The 26576-nt window shown below is 34.4% G+C and overlaps 2 protein-coding genes across 2 annotated transcripts; both read left to right on the top strand.

Moving 5' to 3' along the window:
- Nucleotides 1-751: 751 nt before the first annotated feature.
- On the top strand, nucleotides 752-2781 carry LOC143549433 (zinc finger protein WIP3-like). Its single transcript, XM_077040331.1, has 2 exons — nucleotides 752-1422; nucleotides 2129-2781. The coding sequence occupies exons 1-2, from the start codon at nucleotides 925-927 to the stop codon at nucleotides 2525-2527; spliced, it is 897 nt and encodes a 298-aa protein (XP_076896446.1). The 5' UTR covers nucleotides 752-924; the 3' UTR covers nucleotides 2528-2781.
- A 16331-nt stretch (nucleotides 2782-19112) lies between these two features.
- On the top strand, nucleotides 19113-25949 carry LOC143549456 (protein ADP-ribosyltransferase PARP3-like). Its single transcript, XM_077040353.1, has 15 exons — nucleotides 19113-19422; nucleotides 20371-20566; nucleotides 21448-21561; nucleotides 21646-21703; nucleotides 21785-21854; nucleotides 21942-22116; nucleotides 22614-22985; nucleotides 23060-23264; nucleotides 23417-23577; nucleotides 23675-23884; nucleotides 23962-24064; nucleotides 24371-24453; nucleotides 24531-24674; nucleotides 24939-25121; nucleotides 25854-25949. Exons 1-15 carry the CDS (start codon nucleotides 19151-19153, stop codon nucleotides 25947-25949), a joined length of 2442 nt encoding a protein of 813 aa, XP_076896468.1. The 5' UTR covers nucleotides 19113-19150.
- Nucleotides 25950-26576: the final 627 nt, after the last annotated feature.

Below are 26576 nucleotides of genomic sequence, written 5' to 3'. Positions count from 1 at the left end.
TATGGTTAGGCGACTTGAAAGTACAAAATCAATTATTTTTAAATTTTAAATGTAGTATAGTACTTTGGTTAAATAACAAAAATATGTAATGTTTTTATTTAAAACATGCTAATTTTACGTCTTTTTTACAATAAATTATATAAATGATTTTACTAACAAAGTATTTATATATATAATATCTTAATAATATAAATATTTTTATAAATAATTTGATTATAAAAACATAAATATAAATTAAAGTGATGATATTGTGGGAATATAAGGATTTGCAAAGATATTTGGAGGAAAATAGGTGTTTATTGAAATATCGGTGAAAATCTTATGTACCAGCTAAGCAGGTGTGCTTGTAGGTGTTTTTAGCTCTTTGGGTTGGAGATAGTTATACAATATAATTTTTTCTAAAATAATTCATGACATCCTTAAAAGGAAATTCCATATTTAACGAATTGTGTCTACTTGTTAGTTTGGTTACTTAAATAGGTTATGTATGTCATAAAAAGGTTAAGCATACAGAAGTCCTCTTAGACAATTATTTTAACTATGCCATTAGTATGTTAGCCCATCAATCCCAACATGTTTAACTTCATATTAACTCATGTTATGCTAACATGTTGTGTCATAAACGGCAAGCCTTAATTAAACAACACCATCAATTAAGCTTCATCTTATATAAGATTACCCTAGATTAGATATCAAGATAGACAACTATAATAACATTTATTAAACCTTAGGGTAATAGACCATTGTTCCCAATCCATCACCACCACTTATATACACCTTTCTCTCAAACACACAAACACCTTAAAGGCATATATATGTAGATAGAAAGAAAGCCCAAAAGTAACTTCATCAAGCCAAATTAACCACCTTTACTTCATAAGTAACTCAACCCCATTTTCCCCTTATTCATGGCCATAAAACACTATGTGCTTTGAACCTTCACCTCTCTTTGAATGGCTCATGACCCCATCATCATCAACTTCATATGACACCATGATGTTCTCAAAACAACAAGAGTTCCCCTATGAAACAATCCAATGCCTACCCCTACTCAACCGGCTACTCGACCAAGACGAAAACGATTCAATCTTGAACATCAAAGAAGAAGATAACAAGGAGAAAGTGACAATATCGCTACACATCGGTTTACCAAGCTATGATACCGAAAGTGTACGAGATTCGGTGATCTCTAGCAAGTTGTTTGAGGAGTCTGAGGAAGAAGAAGATGAAGAGAAGAAACCGGATATGATCAAGGTGAACTTTAATAATGATGTTAACGAAAAATGGTACGACGTTAACCGTCATGATCATCATGATCAAACTAGGTTTTGGATACCAACACCATCACAAATCCTTGTTGGACCTATGCAGTTTGTCTGTTCCTTATGCAATAAGACCTTTAATAGGTACAACAACATGCAGGTACTAAATCTAATACTTTCCCTTTTAATATAAATTTATGTACACATTATATATGCTTATTATTTATCTCAATTAGGGTTTCCCATCTTTGCCTCATCATAATCCATGATCTGCTAATTATATAAGCTTTATGTTTAATTTTTGAAAACTTTTAATATTTACTGGTTATTAGAGAAATATATATAGAACTTGAAACTATGCATTTTATAGTAACATTTTCATATAATTAAGCAAGCATATATATGTCATCATTCATACATCATGAAAACTAAGATAAACAACCATGGAATAAATCTGTCTAAAAGTTAAGTAAAAAGGTAAGTGTAACCCTTAATTAATTATAATATTTTTCCACATCCTAATGGAAATTAGGAAAAAATTAAGGAACTTTTTTAGTAGTGGAAGACTGACTAATTGACCAAGATTATGTTGAAACTTTGTGTTTTAATGAAATTTGCCTTTCAAGGAAAAAGAAAAAGTAATTTACTATTGATCCCATGAACATTGGACATCATTGGGATGATTAAAGTTGCCTATTTATTTGTTTAGTTTCATACACAAATCTATCCCTTTTGGTCAATTACAAGAATGTGCAATACTTCAATTATTAGATTTATTTTCATGCATGATTACACATATATATATTTTTCAATTAAAGATTTTTGTAGGGCTAATTTATATATTTATAACTTTTGGCATGATATAGATGCACATGTGGGGGCATGGATCTGAATATAGGAAAGGACAATCACTTAAAGGCACACAACCAGCAGCCATGCTAAGGCTTCCATGCTATTGTTGTGTTCAAGGGTGCAAGAACAGCATCAACCACCCTCGCGGGAGACCCTTGAAGGATTTCCGTACTCTTCAAACGCACTACAAGAGAAAGCACGGTGCCAAGCCGTTTACATGCAGAAAATATTGCACGAAAAAGTTTGCGGTCAAGGGGGATTGGAGGACACACGAGAAAAATTGTGGCAAATTGTGGTATTGCACATGTGGATCGGATTTTAAGCATAAACGGTCACTCAAGGATCATGTTCGCTCTTTTGGGGATGGGCATGCTCCGCATCCTTCTCTTGAGGGATTTGATCATGATGAATAAAGGATGTGTTACATACATGGATGAAGTCACTAGTTAGTTTAATTAACTAAGGAAACTTTCATCCACTGGTTAATTAACCATGCATGAAACTATTGGCACTTTGAAGATTGCTAACAACCATCAAAGTTCCAATAGAATCAATAATTTTTTTTAGTATTCAAGTATGAGTGTTGTAAGGATGAAATATCATCTAAAAGCCGTGAAGTCGATAAATTTTCATCTCTTTATAAGTGAGAGGGGAAAAATATATGAAATGCCTCTCCTAGTCAGAGAAAATTTATCAGCTTCATAGCTAGCCGTTGATCTTCATCTGGTTTCTTATTTCAATTTTTCTTTTTTGTGTTTTTGTTAAGTTACAATTTAGTTTTCGTGTTATGTTTGTTCGGTGTAAGAGACATGTTTTACTATGGGATAATATATTTTTACTTATTTTTAGTATCTTTTACACCTTCAAGTTTCATCAATTGATCTTGCTTTGTGTTTGATAACTTACTAGTTTGAGGCCCGTGTATTACACGGGTAATTGATGAAAAATTTGTACTTTAACCATTAAGTGAAAGATAGTTAACAAAATGATCATATATTTTATACAATAACAATTTACATTAAAATTACAGAATTACATAACTTAGATTACACAAATCTACCTATACTATTAAAACAACATAATTTTGGATACATATCATCATTCTATTGATCCATTATCAATAGATCGTTCATGTACCTTATCTACCATTTGAAAATCATGTATGCACAAAGTATTGTTGTTATATAACTATACCTGAAAGTCATAGTAAACAAATCATTATATTTTGATGCATTGATATGAAGTTTTAAATGCTTGTAAGAAATAAATTTTTTTATTGGTTAGAAACCATAAGTTCATGTACCTTATCTACTATTTGAAGATCATGTATGCGCAGAGTGTTGGGATCTGCATTGAAGTAATCTCCATGAAAATTGTGTAGTTGTAAAAATGATGAACATCTATATATTGATGTACCTTGTGCTACTAAATCTCCTAAACAATATAAAAAATAAAATGAATATCATCATGTTTACTTAGATGCATAATGCAAAGTGAAAATTAAAAATTTACCAAAAGAAGTTAGTTATTATTGAAACAAAAATATGAAAGCTAAACACATCAAGAACTAATAAACTGGTAAAAATGAGTGGCTCGTGCCGGGTTGGTCTGTGAGTGAATGATGAATATAGTTTCATAAATAAATTATCGTCAAACGCGAATTTTTCGATTCAAACATGATTTGACAGTTGACCCAATCGAGAAGTTCAAAGCAATTGCACATTTGATAACAGAAATCATAAACCTGCGATTTAACTACTTAAGTATCATAATAATAAAAGTTATTTATATTTAACCCAAATATTCCTTTAAATAATAAAAATAACAAAAATGCCCTTCTGCTTAACTGAAAAATCTAACAGAGTTATTCAAGTGTTATTGATCAGGATGGGTACTAAAGTAGTTAAACCATAGGGGGGGGAAAGTAAATCTAGCTCTTAAAAAATAAGAAAATGTTGTGGTTAGGTTACCCAACATAATGAATATCGGGAATGGATACTCCACGAAGCTGATCAGCATTAGATAGTGAATTGCCATTGCTGTGAATCCATATATGGATAGTCCACTCACCAACATCCTAAGTCCTGATTATGGTTATAATTTAAATAACTTTATTATTAACAAACATGATATCATGATGACAAAAAGCATTAGAACGGACACTATATACATATTAATTAAAAAGATATGTGAAGATAATATATTAATTAAAAACATATTCGATAACAATCATCATCAACCAAACATTTAGATAACACCACCAAATAAAATTCAAAGGTCTGTTTTCCCTTCTTTTAATCTCACCCCATGATTCACGGTAGGCGCCAACAGTGATAAAGTCGGGTTGTGTAAATTTACCTAACAATAAGAGAGAATGGAACGATCTGAAGCAACGGTGGAGATGAACGATAGCAGCGGTGGAGACGAACAATCCCGTAGGTTTAATCAGATAAGGGAGAAGGCAGCGAAGTAATGGCGGATTGTCAACGAAGGGGTCACGATGCCTGATTGAGGGTCTGCAGCGTAGGGTTTTTTTATTTGGAAGGGGAAACAAATTGATTGAAAAATATACAGATCCGGATAATATTAGTTGGGCGGGTTGATCTGAATTAATACCATTTTAGTGAATATGGGTTAAATTAGTAAATATGGGTTAAAAAAGTGAGGAGTGATGAGAGGATGACAAGTGACAAAATATAGTAGCCTTTTATTAGAGTAGTAAGATAAGATTGTTAGTAACTTCTTTTTTAAATGGCCAACATGAATCCTCTAATTGGGTTACCAGCTTAATTCACCATATAGGTATACACTCGTCTTTTGATCGGGGAAAACCCTCTCCCGAAGGCACGACAATGTGGTGAGATAAAGCACGTTCAGTTCATGAATCCAACTAGTGAAAGCCTCATACTAGCCTAGTCTCTCATCATCATAAATACAAATACATCAGGGTGATTATGCGAGACTAGGCTAGTATGAGGCTTTCACTAGTTGGATTCATGAACTGAACGTGCTTTATCTCACCACATTGTCGTGCCTTCGGGAGAGGGTTTTCCCCGATCAAAAGACGAGTGTATATGGTGAATTAAGCTGGTAACCCAATTAGAGGATTCATGTTAGCCAATGCTGAGGCTTTCACTAGTTGGATAGTCCGTCCAATGCTGAGGCATGAATCGAATATTGAATCAAATGTAGTATTTATGGATGATTAAAAGAATGCAACATAACTTCATTCTACTTCGAAAAATTAGATTTGAATAATCGCAACTTTTACATATCGGTCGTTGTTAATTCAAACTTAAAAAAATGTTTACAACCAGTCTCAAATTTAGACATATCTTTTCCAACGATCCCATACTAATTGAAAGTTAACCCAGTTCGGTTTTGCTGAGGTTGACTACTTATGCAAAATAAAAGTTTTGATTACGTGGACTACTTATATGACAAATAAGTCAAAGTTTTGATGATGTGATTTGTTTACGTGACAGTTTTTGATAATGTGGATTGGTTACGTGATAGTCCAGAATAGCAAAAACTAACTGGGTTAACTTTAAATTAGTACAAGATCGTTAAAAAAACGTCTTCAAAGTTTGTAAGGCCCCGAACCCGGTGACCCTACTTTAGCGTCGGATTTACTCATAAACACAGTTCTTCAAATCAGAGTTTATTAAAACTTTTCGCGGAATATAAAACATCAATCATTTGTTACCAAACATTAAATCTTTTCTTTGATACCATAACACAAAACTTTATATTTAAAACATCTTTACTTCTTTCTTCAGATGCCAGCCGTTCAATCCATGCCGTGTGTCATCCTCATGCTAACTCTATAATCAGCTCACCTGCGTGCATACTAAAAGTCAGCTACGCTGAGTGAGTTCTAGTTAATCATACAATATCATGCAATACCTTCTTACATACATACGTACTTAACCTCATAACTTTCTTTCATACACACATAAGTACTCATACCATCATTCTTACTTACATACTTTCTTTCTTACTTACATACTTTCTTTCTTACTTACATACTTTCTTTACATTCATAATCATACGTTTTAAAGAGCCTTTCGCCCTATAACCTCACAGATATTATAAGGGTCTGGTCCCTAGTTTTCGAATATTAGAAGGGTTCGATTCCCTAACATCACAGATATTATAAGGGTCTGGTCCCTATCATCACAGATATTATAAGGGTCTGGTCCCTAACATCACAGATATTATAAGGGTCTGGTCCCTATCATCACAGATATTATAAGGGTCTGGTCCCTAACATCACAGATATTATAAGGGTCTGGTCCCTAACATCACAGATATTATAAGGGTCTGGTCCCTAACATCACAGATATTATAAGGGTCTGGTCCCTAACATCACAGATATTATAAGGGTCTGGTCCCTAACATCACAGATATTATAAGGGTCTGGTCCCTTGGTTTTCGAATATTAGTAGGGTTCGATTCCCTCTTCATTACCATACAACCATACATCCTACCTTGAGTATTATTAGGGCTCGGTACCCTTTTCGTGACTATACAACCATACAACCGTCATTTCCTTCTTTTATTAACTTTATTACGTTCATATACATAAACATACATATCATACTTACCATATTTATAACGTTACAACCTGACAGTACGTACAATATCCGAAGATCGTTCACGTACCATCAAGCAATCATTCATACATATCACACATATCACATACCATTCGTGTACCTATACACACATACTTACATTATAACATAAGAACACTCTAGGCATTCTTTACCTCATTCATTAACAACCATACCCCTTGTCGTTACGTGCAATATCCGAAGATCGTTCACGCCCCGACAAGTATTCATTTGAACATTCATACATCTACGATATATAATATTCGTACCTTTATTTTTAACCTGACAGTACGCGCAATATCCGAAGATCGTTCGCGTACCGACAAACAGTCATTCATATCTATCACACATTTCACATATGACATACACTTATCACTTAGGATAAATGTATTAACAACACATCGAGTATGCACACAGCCCCGAAAACATAACAAGGAATGGGGCTAGAAACTCACCTGAATACTGCTTCTTTTTCTGAGAGCTGTAAATCCCTTCTTTAACTGAGCTCGGCTAACTGTACAAGTTACACGTATCAATACTCGCCTGACCTAATCTGGTGGCCTAGTATTAGCTTACTTTAACTTATCGCTTTATAATTTATTTTCTAATCAAACTTGGCTTTAGGCGAAGTTAACCCTTCGGGCGAACTTAGCTTCAGGCGAAGTTAAACCTTAGGCGAACTTGGCTTCAGGCGAAGTTAAACCTTAGGCGAACTTGGCTTCAGGCGAAGTTAAACCTTAGGCGAACTTGGCTTCAGGCGAAGTTAAACCTCAGGCGAACTTGGCTTTTAGGCGAAGTTAAACCTCAGGCGAACTTGGCTTCAGGCGAAGTTAAACCTTAGGCGAACTTGGCTTCAGGCGAAGTTAAACCTTAGGCGAACTTGGCTTTTAGGCGAAGTTACCATTTAGGCGAAGTTGCCATCAGGCGAACTTGGCTTCAGGCGAACTTATCAGGCGAACTTGGCTTGCAGGCGAAGTTCATCAGGCGAACTTAGCTTGCAGGCGAAGTTCATCGCTTGAAGGCGAAGTTGCCCAGATGAAGGCGAAGTTGTCGCGCTGCAGATCTGTTTGCCCATAACTCCTTCGTTTCTTAGCCAAATAACTCGATTTTGGTACCCACGGAATCGTATGATCGGCGCCTACAAACCCTAACCATCAAATCGGCCTAAAATCGACGTTTTAGAGGTCCGATTTGGGCAGTTTGGGTTCGGGTCCGGTTTAACCCATCCAATCCTAACCATTTTCAGTAATATTAGCTTTGTTGGATATGTTCTTACCTTACCAACGCAGATCTATCAACAAAACCTCGGGTCTCGGCTCCGAATCTTGATCGGTTAGAATGTGTGTGTTTTGAGGGTGTAAGGAGTGTGTGTTAGGGAGTTTGGTGAGAAAATGAGATATTTTGGGATTTTGGGGGTATTTATATCCCTGAAATCCCATTCTCATTTAACCTATCTCAATTAACCCAAGTCCATAACCCACTTCCATTACCCGACATTAGCCCGACCCATACCAACTCCTATTCTTTTATTTATTCCCTGATAACCCGAGTAAACTTCCCATCTATTAATAAGTAATGTAATTAATATTACCTTTGAAATTTCGGGATGTTACAAGTCTTCCCTCCTTAAAGAGGTTTCGTCCCCGAAACCTAACTTATTCCCTATAAAAGGAAAACTTCTTACATATACACGTTTTATAGAATTGCCTTCGCTTTCTGAGTTACCCTTCCTACTTCCGACTTTACAGCCATCGAATGGTGGTCATGTGTTTTAGCTATTTAAGGTAGCTTGTCCATGAGACCCTCGATGCACCAAGACTCATCTCATCCTTCTAAGGGTTTCGATTAGTACTTTTAACACTATTGTCTAAAACAACATTTCACCATAACATAATAATCATTCTTAACCAAACTCAAAATAATTACACGCCACAGATAAACATAAGTTTTAAACCTTAACACAAAACAAGTTCTTAAGCAAAAGTAATTTAAATAAACCATTGCATGAGCAATTATTCCTTCATCAGGTGTTCCTCTCTGCAGTTTCCCAAAGTCTTCATCCTTTCGCACCTACCGCCCCTGATTCCTTGCAATCCCTAGCCATGTGGTCAGCTTTTCCGCAATTGAAGCACTTTGGACGATCAGGGCATTCTCGAGAATAATGCCCACTCTTTCCACACCGATAGCACCTGTCTGTCCCAGTCTTACATTCTCCCTGGTGCACTCGCCCACATGTCTTACACGCATCCTTGTTCCCAACCTTGGCCTTCCTCTCATCAGTTGTTGTCACCATCTCGCCAGACCGCTTAGCAGAGGTAGCCCATTTCTTCTCCTTCTTTTCTCCTTCATGTCCTTCCTTTGGCTTCTTGCAATCCCTTGCTAGGTGCCCACGTCCTCCACAGTTGTGACACCTATGGTAATCATCACATTCCCCAGAGGAATGTCCTGCTCTTCCACACCTGTAGCAAACACCTAATCCCTTTCTGCACTCTCCGGGGTGTCTCTTCCCACATTTTTCACAAGCAGTGAACCCCTCTTGCCTTGCCTTCTTTTTGCGTGGATCCACCTCATCGGCTTCCTCTGGTTCTGGAGTTGGGTTCTTTTTCTTCTTTTCCCCCACCGTTCTTGCTCCCCCACAATCCCTAGCTAAGTGACTCGACTTACCACACTTATAACATTTCTGGTTCTCGGTGCAATCACGAGTTATGTGTCCCTTCTTCCCACATCGGTAGCACTGATTTGGACCAGCCTTGCATTCTCCTAGGTGCATCTTCCCGCACACTTTGCATGTTTCCCTTCCCGCGACCTTTAGTATCTTCTTCCCCGCATACTCCACGACATCTACAGATCCTTTGGTTCCTTTCGCTCCTCCCTTATAATCATCACCCTTCTTTCCGTCTCCTCCTGCCTTCTCAGTGGCCCTTGCATGGTTTTCGGCAGACTTGTCAGTACGAAATTTCTTCTCTGCAGCAGCCACAGCGTAAGAAATGGCAAATTGAGTAACAGGATCCAGCTGATACCCTTCATTGCTGCTTGGTCCTTGCAAAGTTTCACTTTTATCCTTTTTCGTGGTAGTAACTAGTTCTTCAGAAGGTTCTCGGACAACGCGTATTCCAAGAGGACGTCCAGTGTGACCTCCCTTACCAACAAACCTTTTTGCTCCAGCCATTAGTATTCTAAGGGAAAACACAAACATCATCACTCAAGGAACTATCTAGTACAAGGATAGCAAGGCTAACAGGTAATAACAGTGGCCAGCAGTGACTAGCTGATCACATTGCTTTCCGTGTCCTATACACTTCCCTTTATGAGTCTATTTGTGCTGGTTCTACTTAAGCAGTTAGTCAAATCAAACAATCAATTATTCCTATCCCTATCGTTCACATATCCTTTCTTTCTCATTAACATATATCATTTAATCATACACTTTACCTTTACTGATCTTGCTTGAGCGACACATGGCATTCTTGAACTGGCATCTTCTTTCCTTTCTTACTTAAATCCCATTTTCTGTTCGAGTCTAAGCATGTAGGATGCTTAAATCTCTCGAACTTATGCTCTGATACCAACTTGTAAGGCCCCGAACCCGGTGACCCTACTTTAGCGTCGGATTTACTCATAAACACAGTTCTTCAAATCAGAGTTTATTAAAACTTTTCGCGGAATATAAAACATCAATCATTTGTTACCAAACATTAAATCTTTTCTTTGATACCATAACACAAAACTTTATATTTAAAACATCTTTACTTCTTTCTTCAGATGCCAGCCGTTCAATCCATGCTGTGTGTCATCCTCATGCTAACTCTATAATCAGCTCACCTGCGTGCATACTAAAAGTCAGCTACGCTGAGTGAGTTCTAGTTAATCATACAATATCATGCAATACCTTCTTACATACATACGTACTTAACCTCATAACTTTCTTTCATACACACATAAGTACTCATACCATCATTCTTACTTACATACTTTCTTTCTTACTTACATACTTTCTTTCTTACTTACATACTTTCTTTACATTCATAATCATACGTTTTAAAGAGCCTTTCGCCCTATAACCTCACAGATATTATAAGGGTCTGGTCCCTAGTTTTCGAATATTAGAAGGGTTCGATTCCCTAACATCACAGATATTATAAGGGTCTGGTCCCTATCATCACAGATATTATAAGGGTCTGGTCCCTAACATCACAGATATTATAAGGGTCTGGTCCCTATCATCACAGATATTATAAGGGTCTGGTCCCTAACATCACAGATATTATAAGGGTCTGGTCCCTAACATCACAGATATTATAAGGGTCTGGTCCCTAACATCACAGATATTATAAGGGTCTGGTCCCTAACATCACAGATATTATAAGGGTCTGGTCCCTTGGTTTTCGAATATTAGTAGGGTTCGATTCCCTCTTCATTACCATACAACCATACATCCTACCTCGAGTATTATTAGGGCTCGGTACCCTTTTCGTGACTATACAACCATACAACCGTCATTTCCTTCTTTTATTAACTTTATTACGTTCATATACATAAACATACATATCATACTTACCATATTTATAACGTTACAACCTGACAGTACGTACAATATCCGAAGATCGTTCACGTACCATCAAGCAATCATTCATACATATCACACATATCACATACCATTCGTGTACCTATACACACATACTTACATTATAACATAAGAACACTCTAGGCATTCTTTACCTCATTCATTAACAACCATACCCCTTGTCGTTACGTGCAATATCCGAAGATCGTTCACGCCCCGACAAGTATTCATTTGAACATTCATACATCTACGATATATAATATTCGTACCTTTATTTTTAACCTGACAGTACGCGCAATATCCGAAGATCGTTCGCGTACCGACAAACAGTCATTCATATCTATCACACATTTCACATATGACATACACTTATCACTTAGGATAAATGTATTAACAACACATCGAGTATGCACACAGCCCCGAAAACATAACAAGGAATGGGGCTAGAAACTCACCTGAATACTGCTTCTTTTTCTGAGAGCTGTAAATCCCTTCTTTAACTGAGCTCGGCTAACTGTACAAGTTACACGTATCAATACTCGCCTGACCTAATCTGGTGGCCTAGTATTAGCTTACTTTAACTTATCGCTTTATAATTTATTTTCTAATCAAACTTGGCTTTAGGCGAAGTTAACCCTTCGGGCGAACTTAGCTTCAGGCGAAGTTAAACCTTAGGCGAACTTGGCTTCAGGCGAAGTTAAACCTTAGGCGAACTTGGCTTCAGGCGAAGTTAAACCTTAGGCGAACTTGGCTTCAGGCGAAGTTAAACCTCAGGCGAACTTGGCTTTTAGGCGAAGTTAAACCTCAGGCGAACTTGGCTTCAGGCGAAGTTAAACCTTAGGCGAACTTGGCTTCAGGCGAAGTTAAACCTTAGGCGAACTTGGCTTTTAGGCGAAGTTACCATTTAGGCGAAGTTGCCATCAGGCGAACTTGGCTTCAGGCGAACTTATCAGGCGAACTTGGCTTGCAGGCGAAGTTCATCAGGCGAACTTAGCTTGCAGGCGAAGTTCATCGCTTGAAGGCGAAGTTGCCCAGATAAAGGCGAAGTTGTCGCGCTGCAGATCTGTTTGCCCATAACTCCTTCGTTTCTTAGCCAAATAACTCGATTTTGGTACCCACGGAATCGTATGATCGGCGCCTACAAACCCTAACCATCAAATCGGCCTAAAATCGACGTTTTAGAGGTCCGATTTGGGCAGTTTGGGTTCGGGTCCGGTTTAACCCATCCAATCCTAACCATTTTCAGTAATATTAGCTTTGTTGGATATGTTCTTACCTTACCAACGCAGATCTATCAACAAAACCTCGGGTCTCGGCTCCGAATCTTGATCGGTTAGAATGTGTGTGTTTTGAGGGTGTAAGGAGTGTGTGTTAGGGAGTTTGGTGAGAAAATGAGATATTTTGGGATTTTGGGGGTATTTATATCCCTGAAATCCCATTCTCATTTAACCTATCTCAATTAACCCAAGTCCATAACCCACTTCCATTACCCGACATTAGCCCGACCCATACCAACTCCTATTCTTTTATTTATTCCCTGATAACCCGAGTAAACTTCCCATCTATTAATAAGTAATGTAATTAATATTACCTTTGAAATTTCGGGATGTTACAAAGTTGGAACTATCGGTAAATATTTCCTGAGTTAAGATTAATCTCGGTCAATAGATCAAAATTTCGATTATTAAAATTCACTTTTTCTTTACGTTTAACCGTCCACGTACTATATTTTCGTTGGTTAAACACACTTAATTTCAAATCATAATAATTATTTTATTTATTTTGCAATATATAGCTATTAATAAAAATCAATAACCAAAGAGGGGTTGTCACGAGTAACAAAAGTGTCCAATCAAGCAAAAATCAACATCTCCGATATCAACGGCATTCTTCCACCTCTCTTTTATTTCATCATTTTATCTTTTTAAATGTGAACAAAAGGGTTAAATCGATGAAAAGTCTACTATTGAAGGTTGAAATAAAAAAGGTGTCCAACTACTCCAACTATAACACTTCTTATTTGGAGTTTATTATAAGAAAATTTCTGAATTGAATATAAGTAGGGATGGGAAAAAAATTTCAAACCCTATAAAAGAAAATGAAATTATGCGGATTTTTTTACGGGTAATAAGATAGGTATTCGGGTAAAAGACTCGAATGTAATTAGTTAAAAAGTTATTTACCACTATAATAGATTTTTATATTAGGTTATCTCCGCTTGATTACTTGAATGTGCAGAGAAGGGTTTCAATAGAAACCGCAGTTAAATTGAAAACTTGTGAGAACCAATTGTTAAACAATTTGTGTTTTTTTATTTTATTTATGTCATTAATCTTTGCCAAAAAAAAAGAATTATAAAAATATGTAGCTTGCGTAAGTACATGTATACATTTTCTGAAATTACGAGCTACATATGTATTTTTGTGAACCATGTATGCTTTTATTTCTTTTTGGTTTTGGTAAATACTAATAGCATATAAAAATTGAAAAAAATAAAAATTTTAAAAGTTTAGTGTATGGAAGTGGTTTTCATGAGTTTCAAGTATCTTAGTGGTTTTTATTTGAACTCTCCCATATTAGTATATTACATAATCTCAAAAGATATATGTTGAAGCTATTGGAAACTCGAAACTATTAAAATTATAAAATTGTTGAAGCACGTAGTTGAATATATGGTATTTCAAGTCGGTTTTTAGACAAGTTTAGTTCCAAGTAATAGACAATTTAAAGGTTGAACTTTAAACACAAAAAATCATATGGTTGTCTAACGTGTATTGAATTTGATTTTATAACTGATATAGAACACAAACCGAACCCATTCCGAATTCATTAATAATCTTAGTCAACCCTAGGGGAATCACACTACTTGAAAAATATAACTCGACTGAAATATAATTTAATTAGCACAATGGCATATACCATTTACACAAAAACCATCTTTGGGTTCACAAGCAATCTTACAAACTTGAGTTTCGCATTCAAACAAAGACTGGTCGTTATTCGTTGGTGAACTTGATGGAGCTGGTTGAAATAAATTTCCGGGATCACAAAGACATGACTGTTCGTCAATACAGTATGCATCTACACTATTGCAAATACTCGTGCAATAATTATCATCAATTGGATAGCATTCTGGCGAAGAACTTCCTGGAAAATTTGGCGTTGACAATCGCCAAGCTGCAAAAATATACCTTATTAGGGGTGTGCATGGGTCGGTTTGGAGCGGTTTTGAGCCAAACCCATAACCATAACCGATATGTCGGTTATGGTTAATCGGTTTTGTAGGTTATAGTGGGTCGGTTAACCGTAACCAAAAAATGTAATTTAGCTTAAAAGTTTGGTACCAATTATTACAAAAAATAACATGACATAATCTAACAAAGTATATAATCGTTAATATTAATACCAAGTTTTCAAAAAAAGAAGTTATATAATCCAATAATGAAATTCAACTTAATTTGATAAAAATCAATGAACCAAAAACATCAAAATAATATTATCCAACAACATGCTTGGTGGAAGTTAATCTCAAGCATATTGTTGGTTAAATAAATGAGTCAGTTTGGTTATGGCGGTTTTAGAATTATTCTTAACCAAAACCGACCCGTATTTGACGGTTCTAAAATTTCATTAAACCGACCCATCGGTTATGTCGGTTATGGTTCGGTTAAACGGTTATGACGGTTAAGTTGTTCACCCCTATATCTTATAACTTTTATTAATAAAAGGTATTGTTCACCACGAAAGTATAAATCAATAATAAAAAGTATGTTAATAGCGTAATGACCTTTATTATAACTTTTGTAATATATTTGTAGACATATTGGTTTCTCATGCTTAATTAGTTACATATACATATATTGCAAAATTATTTAACTTTATGCATAATTAATTAGTTATATATGTTGCATAGTTTTTAACTTAATATATAGTTATGAAGTCAGACGATTACTCATCTTCCGAACGCCTTTAATATGGTTTGGTACGCTATAGGTTAACGACCTTTGTACGAAACTACATGTTGCAATTTCAGTTGCAACACGTAGACTACATATAAAATAAAATTTATAAATGGATGAAGAGTGTTTTGTTAATTACCTGAGGAAGTAACCAAGAAAATGGTTAAGAAAGACAGTACAGTTTTGTAAGAGTTTAAAGAAAGGTACTCCATGGACATATTGATCTGTGTATTCTCTCTAAGACAATGATTAGAACTTAGAAGTGCTATTTGTAAGCAAAATATATACGTTTCAAAATAAATATATTAAATGATATCTTAAATCAATCAATCAATCATGCCAGTAAAATCCCACCGACAGCAAAGCTATAAGTAGGGTTTGGGGAGGGTGGGATGTAGGCACACCGTATCTCTATCCAAAGGAATAAAGAGGTGGCTTCCAGAGAGACCCTCGGCTCTAGGTACATGTGTATGAAGCAAAATAAAGGAAATCAAAGTTTAACAGTTATATAAAAACTACTACTAATTATAATAATATTAATAATAAGATCACAGTTTAACAGCTATATAAAAGCTAATAATAATTATAAAAATAATAATAATATATGTAAGGGAAATACCATTATGGTATGTGACCTAAATAAGTTAAGTCTAAGCCCTAAGGTATTCAATTCTCTCTAAAAATCCTTAACTTTAATTCTACTTCTCCACGAATTCCTATCCTCAACCATGTCCTCGGAGAGGTTTAGGTCTATCAAATCCTGCCTAATCCTCTCATCCCAAGTCAATTTCGGTCGTCCTCTACCCCTCCTCCCCTCCATAGTTATGTTTTCTACGGATCTAACAGGATTCGTCGTCTGTCTTCTCTTTACATGTCTTCTCTTTATAGTAATGATATCTTAAATATTTTTTTTAAAATAAATCATATTCTATTAAATCACTTTCTAAAAACCGAGCCCCTCTATTAAATCAAATGAATTTGGTAAGTCGTTTCGTTTGTGAATTAAATGGGTTGAGTAAATATATTTATTACCGTCCAAAAATATAAATATTTTTATCCATGAAATAATTGATGACTTCAATTTGTTAACCGTAAATTCCAATCCCTTTCCATTCTCGACAATTTTCAAAAGGTTATTCTTTTAATAGTTTTTATTCCAACGAGATTGCTTTACATTATTCATTTATACTAATATTTATATAGTTTTTAGGATTTTAATTTTATTTATTGCAATAAAGTTAATAATGTACTTAAGTTTGATAATAAAAGGTTTTATAAATAAATGAGACGTTATAACTCTTTTTAAAATCTATCTGGGTTTGATGAGAATCATGACCAACTTATTTTTTTTACTATAGAACAATACTTAATTAAAAATATCTTTTTTTTTTCTAAAAAAGAATCGGATATTAATTTTTAGTATATCCATGTTTTATAGGATTTTCATATCAAATATTTGGTGAGATTAATTTTTAATATAATAATGAGATGTTATAACTCGTTTAAGGGCAATCTGGGTTTAACGAGACCCATACCCGTGAATTCGGGTTAAACGCATGAGAAACCTCTATTTACAACTAAAGCAATCTGATAGCTTAGAGAATGTAGGAGGTTTCGTTTATATATATTTAAGATTAAGATTTAAGATAATATATTATATAAATTTAAATGCTTTAAAGATTAAAAAAACTATTAATTTGAAGGTATTACCTCTTTTATACCTGCCATCAAACGTACACAAGTTTTGTAGTGAAAACCAAATTACAATTAGTAATATTATTAGTTAGAAAATTATAGTTAAAAGAAAGTAGATAAAACTGGTAGCTTATATTATCAGTTGAAAAATGTTGTAACAAATGTATTACACTTTTACATAACAACTTGTATCGCGCAAAGCTAGAAATATAATATCACAACCTTAAGTCCTTAACAGTCGAGTCTTTTATGCATCCACTTCCGAGCAAATTGAACCAACTGAATCCTAATTAACATGTTTAGATAATGTTATAACATATGTTTTGCTTGAATTCAATGTCAAAATATAATTGTATATATATTCTTTACGATTCAGAGTAGGCTGTTGGTTTTAATCGTTTCTCTAATGTGAATCTGTTACCTGGTGTTTTGCATATAAAATTTTGGGCTGATATTGCATTGTTTAAGCTTATCTACCGGGTTGCTAATGGATTGGAAGGCTTGGGGGTTTGATGTTGGCAACCCGTATGTGTGACCAGAGCTGATGTCGATGACCCGTGTGTATGACATGTACACATGTGCGGAACCATGTATGTTGGAGTCTATATGCATCCACAACGGAGTGTGGAACACCATGTATGTTGGGGTCTATATGCATCCATAAAAGCATGATATATTGTTGACCAACGTCCACTAGTCTTGTGACCTTGTCATTTTACAATCATGGTATATTGAAATAGAACCTAGTTATATAACCAAAACTTGCAATAAAAACAACTCTTATAACGGTCTATGGTACAACCAAATGAATTGACACAAAAAGAGAAACACAAAAACTCTAAGCACACTTTGATTTTTTTAACGCAAATACAGGGGAGGCTTTGAGAGCAATGTGGTCGTCCGGGCACGTGTTTTTTAGGGGCACGAAAATCTAAAATAATTCTAATATTATATATATATATAATTAGAGTTCCCGAACTTTTATAAGCCCATTTTTATAATACCCAAAGTCCCAAACACTTTATAGTCTATTTGTTATGTCATAAACTCATTCTAATATTATAATTTTGCTAATTGTTAGGTTTTTACTATAACCTTAATCGTCGTTTAAAAAAATAATTTACATTATTTAGCTCGTTCGAGCATTCCCAACCCATCCCCCATAATTATGTGAGGGGGATTGGTAAATTATAGGGTAGAGTTTTGAATGGTTGTGAGTGTAAATTATATGGTGGATAGATAAATGTTGTGATTTTTTGTAAATTTGGGGAAACATTTAGGGAACATTGTTTGTCCCTATTTATTTTTTAATATTTGTTGAGTTGGTTGTGAGTAGAGGAGAGAGAAAACTGTAATAATAAAGATATAAAAATTATTATTTAATTAAACAGGAAAAAAATGTAGTGTTTTGTAGTGTAATTATATGGATATGGATGGGGAATGGATTGTGAATGCTCTTAAGGCTTAGAAGGCATATTTTTCCGGCTCGGCCCAGGTACGTGAATTCTCATGGACGACCCTGGGCAAATAATTCCTGTAAATGGATTACTAGCTAAATTTATCACATCCGGATATACTCGTCTTTTGATCTGGGAAAAACCCTCACTTAAGGCCAACACATGTGAACACTCGCCCGAAGGTACGAGCGTAGACAGTACGGTGAGATAAAACTCGTTCAGTTAAATGATCCAATGAACGCAGCCTACTAGCCTTGTCTCTCCTTATCGTCTACCATTATAACCTGGTACCGTTAAAAACTAAATAATAAGAACAAAAATCAAACCTACGTTACAAAAAATAATAAAAGACCTAGTGTCTTCCTACCACTATACACAAGCTTTTTCAAATATATTTAAATGTTACATCACCGTTATTTCAAATATACAAAAGATGAAAAGATGTATATATACATCGGTTGACTGATCTTTATACACTACTCAATACTCACTTTCCATGTATTAATCGGTGAGATGTTTAGCACACACGTGTCACTTGCACATCAAACACACCACGTGTCAGTCATTAGCACACGTGTTAACCCAGGGACAAGACACAACACATCCACGTGTCACACTCTCTTTGTCTCCACCTCCTAAACATTACACCTATACTAAACCTTATGTTATATATATTCTTCAAGCACAAAACTTAATACATTTTATAAAACTTAAGAATATCATAATAATAATAACAATAATAATAATCATGAAGGTACATGAAACAAGATCACACAATCATGATGAAGACAAGATCATCATGACTAGGAAACAAAAAGCAGAGAAACAAGAACATGATCACCCGACAAAGAAACCGAAAGCTGAAGACACGCATAACGGCCATGTGAACGCCGTCGTGGCCGAGTTTGATAAGTTTTGTAAACTCGTAACTCAGCATCTCTCGGTCGAACAAATGCGAGAAATCCTTGAAGCCAATGACGTCGACAGTTCTGGATCTGATGACGACGTCGTTGGACGATGGTAAGTTGTAAATACAAAAAACCGCGAACAACGGTGTTTAGGGACAATTTTGTAGTTGAATCCGTGAACCTGTATAGCTGGACGGCCCCACTTGAGGTTCACGGGTTGACTTGTTTAATCTATTTTGTTTCTTATTGTATAGACATGCTATTTTTAAATGTGCTTTCTTTAATAAAGTAAATTGTTTTATGTTTAAAACTAGACACAGTATCTTATAATTAAATTGTAAGTGTTACATATATATTTTTTTAATAATTTTTTCGCAAGTGTTATATATAATTTTTTAAAACTTTTTTTTTTCCGTTGTAAATGGAATTTAATAATTGTTTGTTTAAAACTTGACACAATATCTTATAATCAAATTGTGTCAACAGATATATATTTTTTCAAAAATTTGGTGGTAAGTGTTATATAATTTTTAAAAAAATGTTTTGGTTGTAAATGGAATATAATATTTGTTTGGTTAAAGCTAGACACAATATCTTATAATTAAATTGTAAGTGTTACATATATATATTTTTAAAAATTTTGTTGTGTAAGTGCAAGTGTTATATATAATTTATTTATTTTTGTTGTAAATGTAATTTGATAAAGTAAATTGTTTGTTTAAAGCTAGACACATAATATCTTATAATTAAATTGTAAGTTGGATATAGATCGATATATAAGTTTTATTTTAATTTTATTGCAAGTATTTTATATAATTTATTTTTTTAAAATTTTTGTTGTAAATGTAAATTTTGTAAGTACTAATACCTGAAAAAAAACACTTTTTCTAAATTTTGTTGTTACATGTATTTTTTTTAAAATTTTGTTGTGAATGTAATCTTTTATGCCGAACGGGTCGTGTTCAGCTTAACCGATGAATATGCTTTACATTTCGTAGGCAATAACACAAAACTGTTGGATGTGCATTACATAAACTTTTCACTTTGAATATTTTTGCAGCCAAGACATGTTGTTTTACGGAGGATTAAGCGGGTGTCCGGGTTGTGGTGGGACATTGGAGTGTACTGGTCAAGTTTACAGCTGCAAAGGGTCGTATAGTGAGTGGTCTACTTGCACTTATAGTACCCGGGATCCTCCTAGACTTGATGAACCGATCAAGTTTCCGGAGTTTGTGGAGGAATCCGCCGTTTTCGATGTAATTTTATCTTTTTACGTGCCTTTTCTTTTTTTTTTTTGCTACGGATGAGTTCGGTAGCGTTTTTGCGTGTCAAAAATGAGTGAAACAATATATACCAAGTTTTTCGTTTTTGGTACCGATATTGAAAATATGACGAAAGTGAGTGGTACCAACACCGAAAAAGTTGAAAACTTTTTGTCATATTTGTTACGGATAAAAAAAATTAATACCGAAAGTATGAAAAACGAGTACCGATACTACTACGAGATAGTGATAGTGTTCTGTGTCGGTACCGTAATTCGGTAAAAATATGCTCATCTATACTTTATGCAAAGTAATAATAATACCGAAAACATGAAAAACAAGTACCGATAGTATAGGTTCTGTCGGTATTCTTACCTCGGTAAGAAAATTTTTGTTTATACTTTTTGCAAAATAATAATAATAATACCGAAAACATGAAAACCGAATACCACCGACAGTGTTCAGTCGGTACTGTGCTTTGGTAAAAAAAATGCTCATTTTCTGCAAAATAATAATAATACCGAAAGTGTTCCAATAAAAAAATGCTCATTTATACTTTCTGCAAAATAATAATAATAATAATACCGAAAACATGAAAAACGAATACCACTAATAGTGTTCAGTCGGTACCATGCTTTGGTAAAAAAAATGCTCATTTTCTGCAAAATAATAATAATACCGAAAGTGTCAATAAAAAAAAATGCTCATTTATACTTTCTGCAAAATAATAATAATTATAATACCGAAAACATGAAAAACGAATACCGATACGGCCACTGATAGTGCACGGTCGGTACCGTGCTTCGGTAAATAGTTGTTCATTCCTACTTTTTGCATAGATTTAACAGCTTTAATCTCTTTGTCATGGTCTTCAGTTGCTGAAGAAGCATCAAGACCCGAAAAGAAGACCAAAGAGGGAGTTAAAAGCCACTGAAAAACCCTTCACAGGGATGCTCATATCGCTATCCGGTCGACTCACACACACCCATGTATGAGTCTTTTAACCACTGTCTTTACATATCATACTTCAAGTCAAGATTGAATATTAAACGGTTTACATTGTTCTTGTGCAGCAATATTGGAAGACGAAGATCGAAAAACATGGTGGAAAAGTAGCCAACCATGTCATCGGTACGAACTCGTACCGAATTAGTAGCATTAAATAAATCTACTAGATTATTATTATTATTAACTTATTGTTTTTGGCATTAGGGGTGACATGTTTGGTTGTGTCTCCATCGGAGCGAGACCGAGGCGGTTCATCGAAGGTTACCGAAGCATTGTAAGTGTATCATACCATATTCTCAACTCCAAAATGTTGTTGTTAGAACTATGTAAAAAGTTGTGACTTTGATTTGGTATCGAGTAGGGAACGAGGCATACCGGTTGTCCGTGAAGCGTGGTTGAACGACAGCATCGAAAAACAAGAACCACAGCCTCTTGACGCTTATGATGTTGTTTCTGATCTTGCTGTTGATGGCAAAGGCATCCCATGGGACATGCAGGATCCAAGCCAAGAGGCCCTTGAATCTCTAAATGCAGAAGTAAACACAAAACACTTAAATCTTTTTAACATTTTCTAATATGATTCTGTTATCTTAATTTTTTTAATTTTTTTTATATTCTAATAGGATTCTGTTATCTTAAGATTTATTTTTTTATTTTTTATTATTTGTAAACACAAAACACTTAATCTTTTTAACCTATTCTAATAGGATTCTGTTAGCTTAAGATTTTTTTTATTTATTATATTTATTATTTGTAAACACAAAATACTTATCTTTTTAACATATTCTAATAGGATTCTCTTACCTTAAGATTTTTTTATTTATTATTGTTATTATAGATTAAGATTGAACACTATAGTATTATTATTGTTATATTATTATTGTTGTAGATTAAGATTAAATACATCTTTTAAAACTTAAGATTGATTTATTATTATTATTATTATTAAGATTAAACCCATCTTTTTAACATATACCAGCAGGATTCTGTTATCTTAACATGTTTTATTTATTTATTATTTTGTTTCTTGTAGATTAAGATGTATGGTAAAAGAGGGGTGCATAAAGACAGCAAATTAGACAAAGAAGGCGGTGTGATCTTCGAAAAAGACGGGATCTTGTACAACTGCGCGTTTTCAGTTTCCGACAGGGGTAGACATGTCAATGAGTTTTGCGTTATGCAACTAATCATGGTGCCGCAGAACCGTCTTCATTTGTACATGAAAAAAGGGAAAGTTGGTGCAGACGCTCGGGCCGAAGAACGCGTCGAAGAATGGGAGAATGTAGACGACGCTATCAAGGAGTTTGCTAAACTGTTTGAAGAGTTAACCGGGAACGAGTTTGAGCCGTGGGAAAAAGAGAAGAAAATCCAAAAGAAACCGCATAAGTTTTTCCCAGTTGACATGGTTAGTATATTATACATATTATATTAATGTTTGTATATTATACTAGTGTTCGTAATATGGGGTGTGTAATGTAGGATGATGGATATGATGTGAGATATGGCGGGTTGGGTTTAAGGCAGCTCGGGGCAGCTGCGGCTCACTGCAAGCTCGACCCGATGGTGGCTAACTTCATGAAAGTGTTGTGTGGTCAAGAGATTTACCGGTATGCTTTAATGGAGCTTGGACATGATGCACCTGACCTCCCTGTAGCCATGCTTACTGATTTGCATATCAAAAGATGTAAGTTATTATTATTATTATTATTAATGTAAATTAAGATTAAACACTATATTATTATTATTATTAATATTATTATTATTATTATTCAAGTTCAAATTTTTAAACAGCTCCCCGGTTGTAGATAATAATATTAGATAATATTATTATACCAGGTGAGGAGACTTTACTAGAATTTATTGAGAAACTGATGAATACAAAGGAAAAAGAACAAAAATCTGATGCTATGTGGTCAGACTTTAGTCAAAGATGGTTTACTTTGTTGCACTCGACGAGGCCGTTCGTGTTAACTGATCATCAAGCGCTCGCAGACCATGTGAGAATCTAGATTCGGTTAAAACGACACTATATTTATTATACGACCATATGAATATTTGAATTCATCGTGTTTATGGTTAATGTTACTATGTTAGGCTGCATCTGCACTTGAGACCATCCGAGACATAAACGTGGCGTCGAGGATTATAGAGGATATGAGTGGTGGCACGGTTGATGATCCGTTGTCCAATCGGTACAATAAACTAGGTTGCTCGATTGCTCCGTTAGAGAAGGAATCGGAAGACTATAATATGATCCTTAAATATCTTGAGAAAACCTATGAACCAGTGAAAGTCGGTGAAATTGTAAGATACTACCGTTGTTTTGTTTTGTTATGTGCGTTGTCGTTGACCAAGTCAGCTTACCGGTTTTGTGGTTGTAGAGCTATGGAGTGACTGTGGAGAATATCTTTCAAGTGGAAGTGAGTGCAGGCCCTTCATATGATGAAATCAAAAAGCTTCCTAATAAAGTTCTTCTATGGTGTGGTAAGTATCAAAAAAAAAAAACAATTAGTGTAAAATAAAGATTTTAACTTGGTAATAAGGTTCTTTTATGGTGTGGTATCATTACAAAAAAAAAAAAGAAAAACAAAAGAACATTTAGTGTAAAATAAAGATTTTAACAGTCATTTTGACTTGTTACAAATATTAAAAAAAATGTAAAATAAAGATTTTAACTTGGTGTAAATTAAAGATTTTAACAGTCATTTTGATTTATTTTAACAAAAAAAAAAAACATTAAGTGTAAAATAAAGATTTTAACATTCATTTTGACTTTGTGAAAACATTTAGGTACTAGAAGCTCGAATCTTCTAAGGCACTTGCACAAGGGGTTCTTGCCAGCAGTATGCACGCTTCCGGTTTCAGGATATATGGTATAGAACTATATAGAACATCTTCGTGTTAACGTGTGTCGTCTATTGATGCTAATATACATGTTTTGTACTTGTAGTTTGGTAAGGCGATTGTGTGTTCGGATGCGGCAGCTGAAGCTGCTCGGTTTGGGTATACAGCAGTGGACAGGCCTGAGGGGTTTCTAGTTTTAGCAGTTGCTTCTCTAGGGGATGAAATTACGGAAATGACCTCACCGCCTGAGGTATGCATGAATATTCTTGCATGATCTTTTTATTTTTAGTATGTGATTTGGTTGTTGACAATATTTGTGTGTAATAATAACAATAATAACAACAATAACAATAATAATAATAATAATAATAATAATGTTGTAGGATGCATGAATATTCTTGCATGATCTTTTTATTTTAGTATGTGATTTGGTTGTTGACAATATTTGTGTGTAATAATAACAATAATAACAACAATAACAATAATAATAATAATAATAATAATAATGTTGTAGGATGTGAAGTCTTTAGAAGATAAAAAGGTTGGAGTGATGGGATTAGGAAGGAAGAAAACTGATGAGAAAGAACATTTTGTTTGGAAAGATGATATTAAAGTGCCATGTGGCAGTTTGGTTGCATCTCAACATAAAGATAGTGTACTTGAGTACAATGAATTTGCTGTTTATGATCCTAAACAGGTGACTTTCAGGCGTCTTCTGGGCTTGGGCGGGCATAAAAGAGGGTCATGTTTGGTAATTTTCAGAGCGTTTTTCGCTTGGGCGGGCATAAAAGAGGGTCATGTTTGGTAATTTTCAGAGCGTTTTTCGGGGCTTGGAACGGGAATAAAAAAGGTTTCTAAGATCACATTAATTATGTGATAAATAATTTAACAATTTTATTAATTGGGTCGATAAATAATTTGACAATATTATCAATTGGGTATTTTATAAATAAACTTTTTATTATTATTAGTTTATTATAATTATTCTAAAATAAAACAAATGAAGCTTTTTATATAAACTTATGTTTTTAAATATATACATTTTTTTAAACTTTATGTTTTAAAACAGATATATACATATTTTATTTTTTACTTTATTTTTCACAATTATTTGTCCCAAAAAAGTGTGTATATATGGGTTTGTTATATATAAACTTGTTTTTTAAATATATACATCTTTTTGTAAACTTTTATGTTTTAAAACAAACATATACATATTTTATATTTCACAAATTACTCCTCAAAAAGTGTATATATTTGTTTTTAGGAGTATGGGTCTAGGTCCGTCGCCCTATATGAACCCCCCCCCCCCCCCTCTTCTTTTGATAATTTTGTTCATAGTTAACTTAAAATGTAAATAGTTGTTTTGTTGCATACTTGATCATGCAAATGGTGGCTATATTGGTTCATTTGGGTGGTTGTGTTGTAGGTGAGCATTAGGTTTCTGGTTGGAGTGAAGTTTGAGGAACAGGATGTGGAGTACGAGGATGTTGATCCAGCTGGTGAGGATGCTCCTGTGGAGTAAACGTTGATACGTTGTCTGCTGATGTTTTTTGGGTGTCGAGACGTGGGAAAAAGGGACATCAGCGCGGTCTGTTTTGGTGTGAAATCATTAGGATGATGAAATATGTTATCGGATATGTTAATGCATTTATGGATGTTGGATGTTGTACTTGGTTTTTAATATATGGTATTATTGTATATACACCCATTTGTGTTCGTTGATTTCTTGTTCGTGTTTGTTATTTTGTTGTGCTCGCTAGTTGGTGAATTTGTTACTATATCATAGTTTGGACGGAACGAAATTTCATTTTTCTTTTTCGTGCGAGTTATTTTGTTTGTTCTAGTCAGTGAATTTGTTACTACCAGTCGCTTGCGACTGAAATTTCTTCGTCAATTCTTTTGTTAAAGAAATTTGTTATTGAATTCGTTACTAACAAAAAAATTTAGAAAATTCTTGTTCGTGCTTGTTAGTGAATTCGTTACTAATAAATATTATGCAGATTGGTAAAACCAAAGAGTTGACGCGAATTTTGTCGGTTTCAGTGACGTGCGTTATTGTACCGGATAAAACAAAATATAAAGAAAAATCTTATAAAAATTGAGGCGGAAAGTTTATGGGAATTCAGTCTGTTTACGTTATGTTTGTTAT

The sequence above is a fragment of the Bidens hawaiensis genome, unplaced genomic scaffold (genome assembly GCF_021521415.1).
Source record: "Bidens hawaiensis isolate Kalapana, Puna unplaced genomic scaffold, B.hawaiensis_p1.1 tig00015564_1, whole genome shotgun sequence".
NCBI lineage: Eukaryota > Viridiplantae > Streptophyta > Magnoliopsida > Asterales > Asteraceae > Bidens > Bidens hawaiensis.
Note: the sequence above shows the minus strand (reverse complement) of the source record. Positions and strands in the feature narration are given on the sequence as shown.